Source organism: Zygosaccharomyces rouxii, assembly GCF_000026365.1.
Source record: "Zygosaccharomyces rouxii strain CBS732 chromosome D complete sequence".
NCBI lineage: Eukaryota > Fungi > Ascomycota > Saccharomycetes > Saccharomycetales > Saccharomycetaceae > Zygosaccharomyces > Zygosaccharomyces rouxii.
The window spans coordinates 1,389,230-1,402,221 of NC_012993.1; the positions used below are offsets into that span (position 1 = coordinate 1,389,230).

Here is a 12,992-nt window from a genome sequence, read left to right on the forward strand (position 1 = left end):
AAGAAACCATGCTATAAAAGAAGTCATCGCAACCGTTAAAGGCCAAGACTTCTACTATTCTACCCTATCTCTTCCTATTTCCTATCTCGACAAGTGCTAGAGCAATTCTCCGCTTGCGTTTGAACTGGTGCTATGAAGTTTGGCGACCATTTAAATGAATCAGCTGTCCCGGAATGGAGGGATAAGTACATTGACTACAAGGCAGGTAAGAAAAGACTCAAGGAATGCAAGAAGATTTTGAGTTTGGAGATTGATCAGTTAAACAGTGAAGGCTCGTCATCTAATGTAAGTCGTTATTCACAGCGATCGGCCAGATCCAGATCTAGTCAAATGGTTAAAAGTTACACTTTCTTACAACGACAATGTACCAAAGATTTCTTGGAGAATTGGTTAATTGAAGAAGAGTTAAACAAAGCTAATGAATTTTACCTTTGGTTGCTGGAACAGTCAAAGAAAACCTTTGTGGTATTACAACATCAAATATTATTTTATCGAAGACAACGGGATAATGAATTAGAATTAAGGAATCTTTCTCAAATGGACGGTATAACCAAGCAGTACGGTAGTATTGGGGCAGTAGATGAAAATGCCAAAAGAATTTGGCGACATTATTTGCGTCGTCTCAAGGAACTGCTAGTTAAAAACGATTTATGGCCTAGTTGGCCCAAAGGATTAACGGGCGTCTGGAAGGAGAAAAGCAGTCACAGAGGTAGAGAAACATTTAATAGGGCTTCCCTACCAGTAACTTCAGATCAGGCCAAGAAGTTACTTAGCGATGCACTAATCGATTTTTACAACTACTTGCAATTGGTGAAAACTTTCAGAGATTTAAACGTTACAGGTTTTCGTAAGATGGTAAAGAAATTCGATAAAACTTGTAAAACAGAGGAGTTGGTGAATATGATGGACTATGCCAAAAATAACTATCCCCTCTTTAAGCACGTTCATGCAAGCGTAACGCTCATGACCCAACGCATGCAACAGACTACTTCAGCACAGGCAACGGGTAAAGTTAGAGTTTCTGATGAGACTGAAGATCCAATAATATTTTGGGAAAATAAAACGACTGAATGGTATACCAAGGACTTAGCGTCCTCAGATTCTGCTCAAAAAAGACATAACAAGAGGCTGAAGAAACTGAGTGTGCAATATACTTTAAATGAACAGATGATCCACCGGAATAATAGAGCGATTGTACAGATGTTCTTTTCCGGTATAGGTATTGGAGTATCAACAGCCTTAATAACCTATACTTTGTATCTGGCATTTTTCTACAGACAGGGCAATTTTATGATCCATAAGATTTTATTCCCACTTTGGGGCGGTTGGTACATGATTTTATTGTTGGCAACACTTTTCCAATTAGATTGTTTTATTTGGCATAGAATAGGTATTAACTACAGGTTCATCATGCTGGGAGAGTTCCATTCTAAAAATGGGACTCAGCTCTTCAATAACGACTTCGCAACAAGTGCCATTTCATTACAGTTATATTTCTTAACTTTCCTGGTGGTACCGTGTGCTATATGTGCAATCATCAGTTTCCATTGGCAACACATCACACCGTGCGGATTCATCTACTTAGGTGTGATCCTATTCTTATTCATCTGCCCGAATGGTATTATTCCATACTGGGATAAAGTTATTGGTATGAGGAAATGGATTTTCGTTACACTTTTCCGACTCATATTTTCTGGATTGTACCCTGTGGAATTTGGTGATTTCTTCATTGGTGATATCGTCTGTTCTTTAACATATTCTATGTCAGATATTGCCATGTTTTTTTGCGTCTATTCTTCCACTCCAAATAATCAATGTGGCTCTTCACATTCTAAGGCTGTGAACATCATGTCATGTATCCCGAATTACTGGAGATTTATGCAATGTTTGAGAAGATTTGGTGATTCTGGTGATTGGTTTCCTCATCTTTTGAATGCATTTAAATATGCTCTCGGTGTCGCCTATTATGGATCCTTATGTGCTTATAGGCTTTCTGGTCACTCTCCGAGTGTCAGAGCGCCTTTCATACTGTTTGCTGCACTCTATGCTGTTGTGGCTGCAGGTTGGGATTTAATCATGGATTGGTCCTTGTTCCAGACTGCCCATCAAAATTGGTTCTTAAGGAATGACCTATATTTGGCAGGTAAAAAGAATTGGAAGACTGGTAAATATTCTCTCAAAGGCAAGTTCGTCTATTATATGGCTATGATTTTGGATGTGGCAATTAGATTCCAATGGATCGTTTATGCAGTGGCCCCCAAAACTATTCAACAGAGTGCCAAGACCTCTTTTATCCTTGCACTGACTGAAGCGGTTAGAAGATTTATATGGATTATTTTCCGTGTGGAGAACGAACACGTTGCAAATGTTCATCTTTTCAAAGTCAATGGAGAATCGCCATTGCCTTACCCAGTATACGACTCTTCTGAAGATTCAGAGTTATTGGGTAGAGATTCTACAGCCATCGATTCCATATCTTTGTCCAATTTAGCATCCACATTGGAAGAACCAATTGCCGCTTACCATTCGATGTTGAGAAGGAAGACCGGTGTATTTGACAGTCTTTCTAAGTCTATTCCTTGGGCCCATGCTGGTGATTTTCAAAGACCACCAACGTTTTCCTCTGATAATAATTGGAGGGGACAAGACTCTGACAGCGAATCTGAAACTGAAAGCTTTACATAACCCTCTTTATATCTTCACTATATATATACACATATATATAAGGCTTTACGCATGCAACAATACTGAGGACCAGTTGTTAATAATCCGCCAATGTATAGAATTTCTAAAGCTAAATATCTAGAATAAAAATTATTCTCATCTCTCTTTTACCACAATCAAACCTTTGATTAGATGGTATAAGGGGGAAAAGATATAATGATTAACTTGTCAGACTGCCACTTGCGCCCGCCCAAACTCGACGCTTCCAGGAAGTATCTAAGAAAGGGCAAAGATCATCGCGCCTGAGAAACCCTAGCAATCGAAATTGAAAAGGTTGTGAAGAGGCAAAAAATGCGATGGCCAAACCGCTTAGGGTTGTGGACCAAGCGACATCGGTTCTCACTCTAGGGCACAAGGGCTTCGTCGCTCATCAACCAAGTTGGATTCAGTGGCTCTTATGAAGAGTCAAAGAGTGACGATTCCTATAGAAATGATCCTACTGTAGAGGGTGTTAGTTAATGAAACTCTGGAAATTGAATGGTTGGATAATTGGTTTGGTTATGGAAGCCACCATATAGTGCGGTTACATACTGAAGTACGTCGATACAGACCTTAAAGGGAACTAGAGAAAAGCATTAATAGACCGAGCGTTACCTGCCTTTTTATATGTTTTCAGATGGGAAACCCTAGTTGACAAAGAAACGTTTTCGCCGTGTGAGTGAGTACATCACATAGTATCTCCGAGGAATACCGAAAAAATATATAATAAAATCATTTACAGACTCGTTTCAATTATAATTATCTCTTGTTCTATATTGTGTTTTTCGTTCTCTAGACAATCGAGAACTCTTGAACTTTTGCATAACTTGGTGGATTCAGCCTCCTATGAATAGCCTTAGCAGCCCATACTGGGAAAATTGACATGGCTAGAATGAATACCACCTGTCCAAAATAAATTGGATTTGTCATGTAATTCATGTCGAAGTATTCTCCCAAGAAAGGAACGGAAACCACGAATAGTATTAGTGTTAAGATTTCTGACAACAGCATGGTCTTATTCCACGTGTAAATTTCGAGGGCAACCATGATCAATTCATTTATAATTAAAGCCGTGAATCCAATGGCTACCATCTTCAAAAAGTCAATTTCATTCAAACTTGTAAAACCTTGAGAGGAACCCTGTATAATGCACCCTTGATAAACTGATAGTGCAACCCATACGAAAAATGTCTTATATGAGAGACTCTTGCCCTCCGTTAAATCTTTGTAAAGTTCTGGATAAGTCTTGGTCAAAGATTCATCTATGTCATGATCCAAGGTCAAAGAGAAGACAGGGGCCATTGTGTAACAGGTAGCATAACCAACCATTAACCAACCAGTGAAAAGAGCAATCGGTTCAAAACCAGAACTGACTGAATATACTGCTTGACAGACTGAAATCAATAAGCCTCTGTGCATGATAAACTGCGCCAATTTGGCAGATCTCTTGTAGGAATTCCTACCGTGCCATAGAAGCAGTTCAGTCAAGTGACAGAATTGAGTGGTAGAAAAGTCAGCAGCAAGTGATGCCTGTTTACCTTCTTTACCAACCAGACCAACACCGACATCTGCACATTGAATCATACTAACATCATTACCACCATCACCAATGCAACAAACACGCTTTCCAGTTAGTTCACGAATGACTAGAGCGACGTCTGCCTTCTGCTGTGGAGTACATCTACAGGCAATCGTGGTAGGTAAACGGGATACGACTTCGAAGAACTCTTCCCTGTAGTAAGACAAGAAAACAGAGAGCGATTCACCATCAATGATTAAACATGAATTAGTGTTTAATCTGAGATATTCCAGTTGACCAAGAGCACCCTCCGGTTTATCCAGTTTGGTAATAGTATGGACATATTGACCCCTAGAGATCAATTTGGCACTGATAGAAACACAACGTGCGGTTTCCACTTTATCACCTGTCAGCATCCAAATCTTTATACCTGCGTTTCTGAGTAACTCTATGGAGGCCTTCACATCTTTTTGCAATTTATCCTCAACACCAGTCAAACCTAAAAGTTCCAGATCTTCTTCTAAATATTCTCCAACGACGTTAGACATTTGTTCATCACGGTTCAACATTGACAATGAAGCACTTTCATACTTCTTTTGAAATTCTTCATAGCTTTCCTCTGTAAGCTTTTTACGACCAATGACCAAAGTACGCAAACCTTCACGGGCCATGTTCCCTGTCTCTTCATCTAACCAATCGTTCTTTTCCACAATCTTGGTCATTACAGTATCGGCACCCTTCTCATAGAACCAATATTCATCCTTTTGCTCGTCATGTAAAATAATACCCATACGTTTCCTATCAGAATTGAAAGGGAAAATTTGTAATATTTTGTATTCAAGAGTCTTTCCAGTATGCTCATGCAACAGCGTAATAGAATGGCGATCTCTTTTGAAAAGCGATAAACCAACAGATTCTGTGAATTTCACAATGGCAATCTCATCGGGGGAGGCTGCCTGATATGTTAATTCATCATCTTCAAAAGTCGGTGTAACATTATGACATAAAGCCAAAGTGACCACCATATCACGAACGCGGGTACTTCTATCACGTCTTGCAGTCGTTGGCCCTGAACCACTTTTAGAAGAAATCAGGGATTGCACATAATCAGATACAATGTCCAAAGTATCCGGAGTATAGGAAACAGTGCCTAAATGAATTTTCTTCAGTTGCATGTCATTTTGGGTTAGAGTACCTGTCTTATCACTTAAAAGGTATTCGATACGACCCAAATCTTCAGGAATGGTACTCGTTCTCACCACTGTTTCTGGGATAGTGCTATCATGTTGGATTTGATAAGCATAAACAGATTTGGCCAAATCTAAATTAACTCTTAAGGAAACCGGAATGATACTCGAGAAAAGAATTAAATATCTCATAATATCCACGTACCACAGATGATTATGGAAACCCTTGAACACCACTAACCCAAATGATAACACAAAAACACAGATACACAGTATCTTGGATATACTGTTGATTTCCAGTTCTAGTAGACCTGTCTTTACTGTTGGTGTAGTCGTATTCATTGCTTGTCTTGTGTCAGTACCTGTATAAACCACACAAGCAATACAACTACCACTAGATGCTAAAACAGTATTTGCCCAAAGGGTATTATCGACTGTCAATGGATGAGAAGTGGAATCTTTGTAACTTACTTTACCTGTAAACTTATGAATAGATTTTTCAGGTGCAGAGGCTGTGATATTAATTTTATTCAAAAGATCCTCTGGAGACAAATTCTGAGTCAAGGGACATGCTATTCTTAATTTCCAATCAGTTTCACCATCTAGTTGATCAGTCTTGATGAATGCTTCACCTGAAGGTTCACTCGACTGTAATAAAACCACATCAGCTGGTAACTTGTTACCCTTTGAAATTCTAATCAAATCACCTACTTTCAAATCTTTACTCTTAACCAATTTTTGTTTATTGATTACATGGTATGGTTCACTATTCATCTCATTATCACGTCTCCTCCTTTGAATGTCGTCCATGGCTTCTTTAGACATTGTAACTGTCAACACAAATGCTAAGGGAACCACATATGATGATAAATATCCAATCCTTAGAGCCGGAACCGCTTGCGAAAGGGCCACTATTAGGAAGTACAAATTGAAGAAAAATCTGAATTGTTCATAAAGTAATGTGGGTAGGAAAGTAAAGGCATTATATTTTGCATTCGAAATTTCATTACTTGGATATTTGTTTCTGTCGTAAACTGGTGTGGTATCAGGATGAATTTCTCTTTCAGTATGATTATCATTTAATTCAATGGCCGGCAATGAACGATATCTGGGGGAAACGTGAAAAAGTGATAAAATCCTTGACATAACCCCATTCCTCGATATGTTAGAGCCTGCCATCGCAGGTGCTTCGTTTGCTTCGGCAGAATCTGACAACCAAGGATCATTAACTAAAGTTCCTGAACCACCGGTTCCCGATGATCTGGTCATGGGATCCCTATCGTTTTCGTTAATCGTTCTCAATTCAAAACTTTCCGCAGATTCACCTTCTTCCAATTCGCGATCGGTACGTTCCAAATGGGTACTTGTACGTACTTGTAAATCTTCTAATGCCCTGTCTAAATTATCGTCAAACTGTAGATCAAAAGAATCCGTACTTTTATTATGCGATAGACCCAAATTCGGAGAATGAAGATCAGCAGCAAGCCGGTGAGGTGAACTCAACGGCATCAGGTCAATGGCACAGTATTACTCCGCAGATGGAACCCAATTAAAAATCTTTGGACACACACACTGACACTCGGTAGAGATAGGTAAGAGACAAACGTGTCAAGGAAAAGGCGGAAAAACCAGCAGTTTCTGAGCCCTGAAAAAGATTCCTTTGACTATGATTGGCCTCTTATTAGAGTAAATTCGATCTAACCAGCTGTGAGTAGCTCACAAAGATCCTTTCACTTAGTATTGAAGCCAACTGTTAATAGTTTTGAGGTCGTAGGCTTATAAGGCCATAGTGCCAACTTTTAGAAGTGTTCCTTCGTACTTAATGATGAATGTTTCTTCAGGTGGGCGGGTTCCCATTTTAAAACATCAAATAGTAAATGTTACAATAAAAATAGAGGTAAAATTTTAATAGTCCATTTAGGAATTTTGCTCGATTACTGAGATTTCTGGCTTCAAATTGATACCAATCTCTCCTGGGTAAGGAAGCCCAAGTCCGCTTAAAATTGTGAAAGTTGCGAATGCGAAAAACCTAACTGGAGAGAAGGGAAGGTTCAATTGACAGAATCCTCTGTCGTGCTAGTCATAATCATGGGGCCTGCGTATAGAACTTTATATCCATATCGACAAATTCGACAACACCTGAATTTAAAGAACATAAGGTAATAGTGCCCATTTGGGTACACGAGGTCCAAAATTCCTTCCGTAGTAGTTTTGACATTCAGCAGCTGATAGACTGAGACTGGCCACTACCCAAATCAGTGGCCACATGAACTCTTTACTTGCCGCTAAAAGGCTTGTGTAGATTAAAATCTCATCAGTGTAATGCGGACAGCATACCCAACGGAAGCATCTTTCCTGAGGTAGAGAATATTTGATTAATCTTGCTAGTACTTTGTGGTTTTCATGTTGATCCCAACCAGCGATGCAAAATATCATTAGAGCCATTGTTGGAAAGCGAACCTCAATGTTACCTCTGTACAACTCGACGTTGAGGATAATGTGTAATGTAGTATAGAACCACAACCCTACTACATAATGAGACCAATTCATTCTTGAGCGTTCATTATGTACTGATACGAATAGAGTTTCGTAGAGTCTTCTTAAGGAATGGCATAGAAGCAACCAGACGACCACGTATTGTGGATATGCACACAAAGTTAATGCTGAAAGGCAACTTGAAATCACATAAAAGTGATAAAAGTAGTATTTGGGTACTGTATAGTGAATCCAACGGTTTATACCCTTAGGAACTTTGGTCTGCTTTAAAGTCTTGCCATATTGCAAAAAATCAGGTAGTAAAAATTTAGCCACCATTAAGGAAATTAATCCAACAATATAGGTGGATCTGAGTAACCAAACGATCATCGTTGAGGCAGTTCGGTATAGGCGAGATTTAAGATTAACTGTTTCTTTCTTTCTATGTACTAATGAATATACAAAATGAACAGTTTGACAAGAGCAGTCAGAATTGAACTAACGACCAAAATATTTCTTTTCAAATGGTCTCAATAGGTTGTAAACTATGAAGGCAAATCCAGCACCAAGTTCAAACCCGATATCACCACCGTATTTACCAATCTTTCTACCAATTTCACCCTCCCAATAGGTTTGATCCATACCAACTGCAACACCGACACCACCGCAGAAAAGCGCACAACAGCCTGCAATACCAATTGGTAAGCCGTTCCAATTATTCCAGTCGTCAACGTTGTAACCTTTAAACCCTTTTCTGTAAATGAAATGTTCAGATAATGAAATTGCCAAGTAGATGGCTAGATAATAACCAATGGAATCCATAAAGTTTTGCATGAAATTATCAAACTTGTAATAGGCTGCAATTGAAATACCCAATACCGCACCATTACCAGCAGCTGTCCAAAGAATACGTGGTATACGAGTTAGTGGTCCCCATAATGCCTGTGCTGAAAGAGCAATAGTATACATGTTGGGAATATTATTAGCAATCGTTGACAATGAAAGGACCACACAGCAGAAACTACCGAAACCATGTAAAGATTTTGGAACCAAGACCGCATAAATCAATCCACCTACTGAATGCTTTTGATAGTTATCCATGTAAAGTGCATTTTTATCGGTACATCTGGCGGCAGCGGCTCCCAAGATCATACAGAAGAACAATGGGAAAAGAAGTCCAAAACATAGTGAAAAAAAGATTTTAACTTTGTTAGTCTTTCTAGGAAGATAAACGGTATAATCCGCAGCATAAGTAGTCCAACCTGCTGCAAATCCAAATACCGCACTACCAAATGAAAGGACGTTTCCTGCTGTTGTCTTACCGCCAGTCCATGGTCCGTTAGAAAATGAACCATTCTTCTTTAGACATGCAATGATAACGAGGAAAACTGCGAAATTTGGAATCCATGAATATTTTTCATAGACGTGGATAGCTTTGTATCCAAAGAATGTCACAAAGAAAGTACCACCCGTAATTATAAGACAGCCCGCCCATGGAGGACATTGGTGCGGACCTTGATTAACCACTTCGAGCAATTGCGCCGATGCAATCGTATTCACAACCCCCCAACCAACACATGCAACTATATTGATTAGGGCAAATACTCTAGCGGTCAAATTACCAACCATATATCTCGACAGAATCATCTGTCTAAGACCAAATTCAGCACCGAATCCCGAAAAGAATGCCACACCAAGACTCCCCAGAATATTGAAGAAAATAATAATAAACACACATTGGCCGAAATTTAGATCGTAAATCATGGGGCCCAAAGTACCAATAGAAAAAGCTGCGATAACCATGTTGGCGGAAAACCACATGGAGGCACTATTGACAATTGAATCACCATGCTTCTCGTCGTCGGTTACCGGTTCAACACCCTTAGTCTCTGCACCTTGAATCAAAAAATGGATATACTTCTTGAAAGGCGACTGCTTAACTTCTTCAGTATACCCACCTTCTTCAGTATATCCACCATCTTCTACGACCGTAACCGTTGGCGACTGCTTCTCTAACTCGAACTTATCCATCGTCGTAAGAAACCTAAAGATCTACACATATAGTATAAGCAAGACATATTCTGGATTGAGGTGATCAAGCGAATCCATCTCATATACGCTCTTTTTATATTGCTTCGTACAATTGTTCACTACCTCATCTCTTGACTAGTTTATTATTTTTCTTCCTTATCACCGTACGGCTATTCCACCGGGTTGCCTCTTAAAGTCTACTAGCAACAACGGCGACAAGAACCAAACTGATAACCGACCCATTTTGCAACACATATTGTGCACAGTAGAATGCAAAATTCTTGTGGTTATCATATTGTAATAATAGTAGTAATGAAATACAGTGAAGAAGTGACAGAAAGTGATAAAATACACTAACTATATGTTATAATAATGATTGATTGAGATTGTGTTACGTATCTATTCTATTTTAACGCTTCTTGTTGTTCTTCTTAGACTTAGACTTACCGGCTTCTCTCTTAGCGATTTCAGTTTGTTCCTTGACAACTCTCTTAACGATCTTTTGTTCTTCAATCAAGAAAGCTCTGACAACTCTTTCCTTGACACAGTTTGCGCAACGAGAACCACCGTAGACACGAGAAACGGACTTGTTGGTCTTTGATAGAGTTGCGTAAGATCTTGGTCTAACGGCTTTGATACCTGGTAGAGCGTTACCACAGTCACCACATTTTGGTCTGTTCACCAATTTTTTGACGTGTTGAGAGTGAAGCACACCGCCTGGAGTCTTGACGACTCTGATCTTGTTGGCACGAGTGTTGTAAGGGTTTCTTCTCCTATAGGTGACACGTTGAGCCATGGTTGGTTTGACGGTTTAGCTTATTTCAAATCCAAATTGTAGTTAACACAGTAATAATTACTACACTTACGCTGTTAATAGTATAAGATTGAAAAAATTCAATGGGCATCGGGTTTCCGACTGGAATTTTCTTTTGCGTGGGTTGCGTCGGTCAACAGATCGTGCAGCGTGAGATGCAATATGAGTGACTGTTTTTGCGTAACGGGTCTGGGTGTTTTAACCGAACAAATTTTTGCGAGTCTCGCCCTCGGAGATTGCAGAAGGAAAAGGAAAAGGAAAGGGCTCCGGTTAACCCTACACACACCGGAGATCTCCGGTATGCGAGTGGGAATATGCGTACTAAGACATGCTAATATCTAAGGCTAATATCTAAGGCTAATATCTAATCTTGCAGAGTTGGCGACAAGGACCTGATAAGATTACGCTTGATAGGAAAGATAGGCGCACTAGTCACGTGATACCAAGCGCACATGATACTGCTACTTATACAAGATAACATAAAATATCACACAGTACGAATGGCTTGATTTCGGACTTTCGGACTTTCTGAGACATGTAACAGTCTGCCAGTCCATATGAAGGACTAAACGTATTGCAATCAAGGGTTTAGCCCATATTCTACGTCTCGTCTTGATCGTCGTAATTATGCCTTAACCCAGCCGACAAACCCCTTCGGGTCTCGTTCATGTACCAGATGAACAGTTTCACAGTCCCGCTAGTCTGCTGAACACTTTAATAAGTAGAATCATGCCCAATTGCGGGCTGAGATATCAGGACTGCACTGCTGGTTCCGATGAACAACGGAGTGGAGTTGGTTATGGCAAAATTCCAGCTGGTGAAGGGATAATGCTCGAACAGCAACGTCAAAGAAAAGAGAAAAAAAAAAAAAAGACTAGACAGTTGAAAGCGGCGGAAACGAAAAGGAGCAAGCATTTTTATCTGAGATGAGCCCAGGTCTCCCTTGTCGTTGTTACTAGAGAGTCCAGCATGTCACATGTATGTCTGTCACGTAACCCGTTCTAGAACCACATCATCAGCAATTACGATTTCGAAAGTAGTAATTAGTACAGACCAAGCGAATTACGTTGATGAGCGAAAAATTAAGATGATTGGCGTTATGCTATGACCAGTTCCTAAAGAAACCCAGCGCGTGGCTCAGATTGAATCGAGGAAAACGAAAAGTCTGATCTCTTCGGATCACCTAGAACTACGTCAACAATAGATATGGGTTCAATCCAAGCCGCGAAATTTCAAAAACTGCTAAAAACTGCGATCCAGGGTTCATCCCCCATACCAAGCATCGACTAGAAAAAAAAAATTACTGGGTAGGAATGCCTCGACACCTTGGAAATCGCCAAGTAAGTTCAATTTTCGAAGCTTGCTCACCGGCCAACGCCAAATGTGAAACTTATGCGATTCGATTGGAATTCTAACGAGTTCAATCAAAATCATATAAAAGAAAACGGAATGATTGGAATGGATGGAGATTGATCTTTGAAGCTATAGAAGCACAGGCAAACAATTGAGAGCACAGGAATAACCTGGAGAAAATAAAAATAATCTGAGAAATACAACATGTACTTTACTCCAAATTTAGTGCTAAGTGTTTTGGCAGTTTTCGCCTTTGATAGCGCGGTCCTATCGGCTCCGGTTAACGGCACTGCTCCATACTCAGAATCTGCATTGTATCCTATCCAGCAACCCACTCAAGCTGCTGGTGCAGGTGCAAGTTCTGGTAATAGTATCTACCCTGGGCAAGGTTCTGGCGCTGGCGCTGGCGCCAAGGGAGCTGGTGCTGGTGGTGCTACTCAAGCTTGGAGGAGAGAAGTACAAGTGGCTACCCCTGCTGCGCCAAGCTCTGCCGCTCCAAGCTCTACCAGATCTATTGTCACCAAGTCTCCTCAGTATCCTACCACCTCAGCAACTGCCCAAGTTCCGCCAACTGGTGTTGCAGCTGTGCAATATTTGATCTAAGTGCAAAGAGCTGGGCTCTGATGGCGTTAAAGACTGGGGTTTACGGTTTTCATGACATAGTTACGGTTTTTTAGGTATAATTATATAGCATTCAACATTCATTTACTTTTAACTTATTTTCACTCTAGCTGCAGGTCAGCTCCGGAGCTGGCCGCTACTGTCTGCAGATACAACAAAAGGACCATAACTGTAAAGCGAGTCCAGATATAGAGTTCCAAATGCGAATTCAAATCCACTACACTTCCTCTGTGGTCCACAATGGCCAGAATATAGCCGCGGTGCAAAGAAGATCACGTGACCGCAACAA

General features: G+C 40.2%; 6 protein-coding genes and 1 non-coding gene across 7 annotated transcripts; 2 read left to right on the forward strand and 5 right to left on the reverse strand.

Annotated features, from left to right (window-relative positions):
- Window positions 1-132: 132 nt before the first annotated feature.
- SYG1 (Syg1p) lies at window positions 133-2,685 on the forward strand (the record flags this gene model as incomplete). Its single annotated transcript, XM_002497114.1, has 1 exon — window positions 133-2,685. One exon carries the CDS (start codon window positions 133-135, stop codon window positions 2,683-2,685), a length of 2,553 nt encoding a protein of 850 aa, XP_002497159.1.
- A 206-nt stretch (window positions 2,686-2,891) lies between these two features.
- On the reverse strand, window positions 2,892-3,269 carry SNR17. The gene has a single exon (XR_002648405.1). It is a non-coding gene; the product is annotated as a U3 RNA (small nucleolar RNA).
- Window positions 3,270-3,495: 226 nt separating this feature from the next.
- Window positions 3,496-6,918, reverse strand: NEO1 (aminophospholipid-translocating P4-type ATPase NEO1; the record flags this gene model as incomplete). The annotated part of the gene is made up of 1 exon (XM_002497115.1): window positions 3,496-6,918. The coding sequence occupies one exon, from the start codon at window positions 6,916-6,918 to the stop codon at window positions 3,496-3,498; it is 3,423 nt and encodes a 1,140-aa protein (XP_002497160.1).
- Window positions 6,919-7,554: 636 nt separating this feature from the next.
- On the reverse strand, window positions 7,555-8,274 carry DFG10 (putative polyprenol reductase; the record flags this gene model as incomplete). The annotated part of the gene is made up of 1 exon (XM_002497116.1): window positions 7,555-8,274. The coding sequence occupies one exon, from the start codon at window positions 8,272-8,274 to the stop codon at window positions 7,555-7,557; it is 720 nt and encodes a 239-aa protein (XP_002497161.1).
- Window positions 8,275-8,382: 108 nt separating this feature from the next.
- Window positions 8,383-9,915, reverse strand: FCY2 (purine-cytosine permease; the record flags this gene model as incomplete). The annotated part of the gene is made up of 1 exon (XM_002497117.1): window positions 8,383-9,915. One exon carries the CDS (start codon window positions 9,913-9,915, stop codon window positions 8,383-8,385), a length of 1,533 nt encoding a protein of 510 aa, XP_002497162.1.
- Window positions 9,916-10,324: 409 nt separating this feature from the next.
- Window positions 10,325-10,711, reverse strand: ZYRO0D16896g (60S ribosomal protein eL34; the record flags this gene model as incomplete). The annotated part of the gene is made up of 1 exon (XM_002497118.1): window positions 10,325-10,711. One exon carries the CDS (start codon window positions 10,709-10,711, stop codon window positions 10,325-10,327), a length of 387 nt encoding a protein of 128 aa, XP_002497163.1.
- Window positions 10,712-12,286: 1,575 nt separating this feature from the next.
- ZYRO0D16918g (uncharacterized protein) lies at window positions 12,287-12,685 on the forward strand (the record flags this gene model as incomplete). Its single annotated transcript, XM_002497119.1, has 1 exon — window positions 12,287-12,685. The coding sequence occupies one exon, from the start codon at window positions 12,287-12,289 to the stop codon at window positions 12,683-12,685; it is 399 nt and encodes a 132-aa protein (XP_002497164.1).
- Window positions 12,686-12,992: the final 307 nt, after the last annotated feature.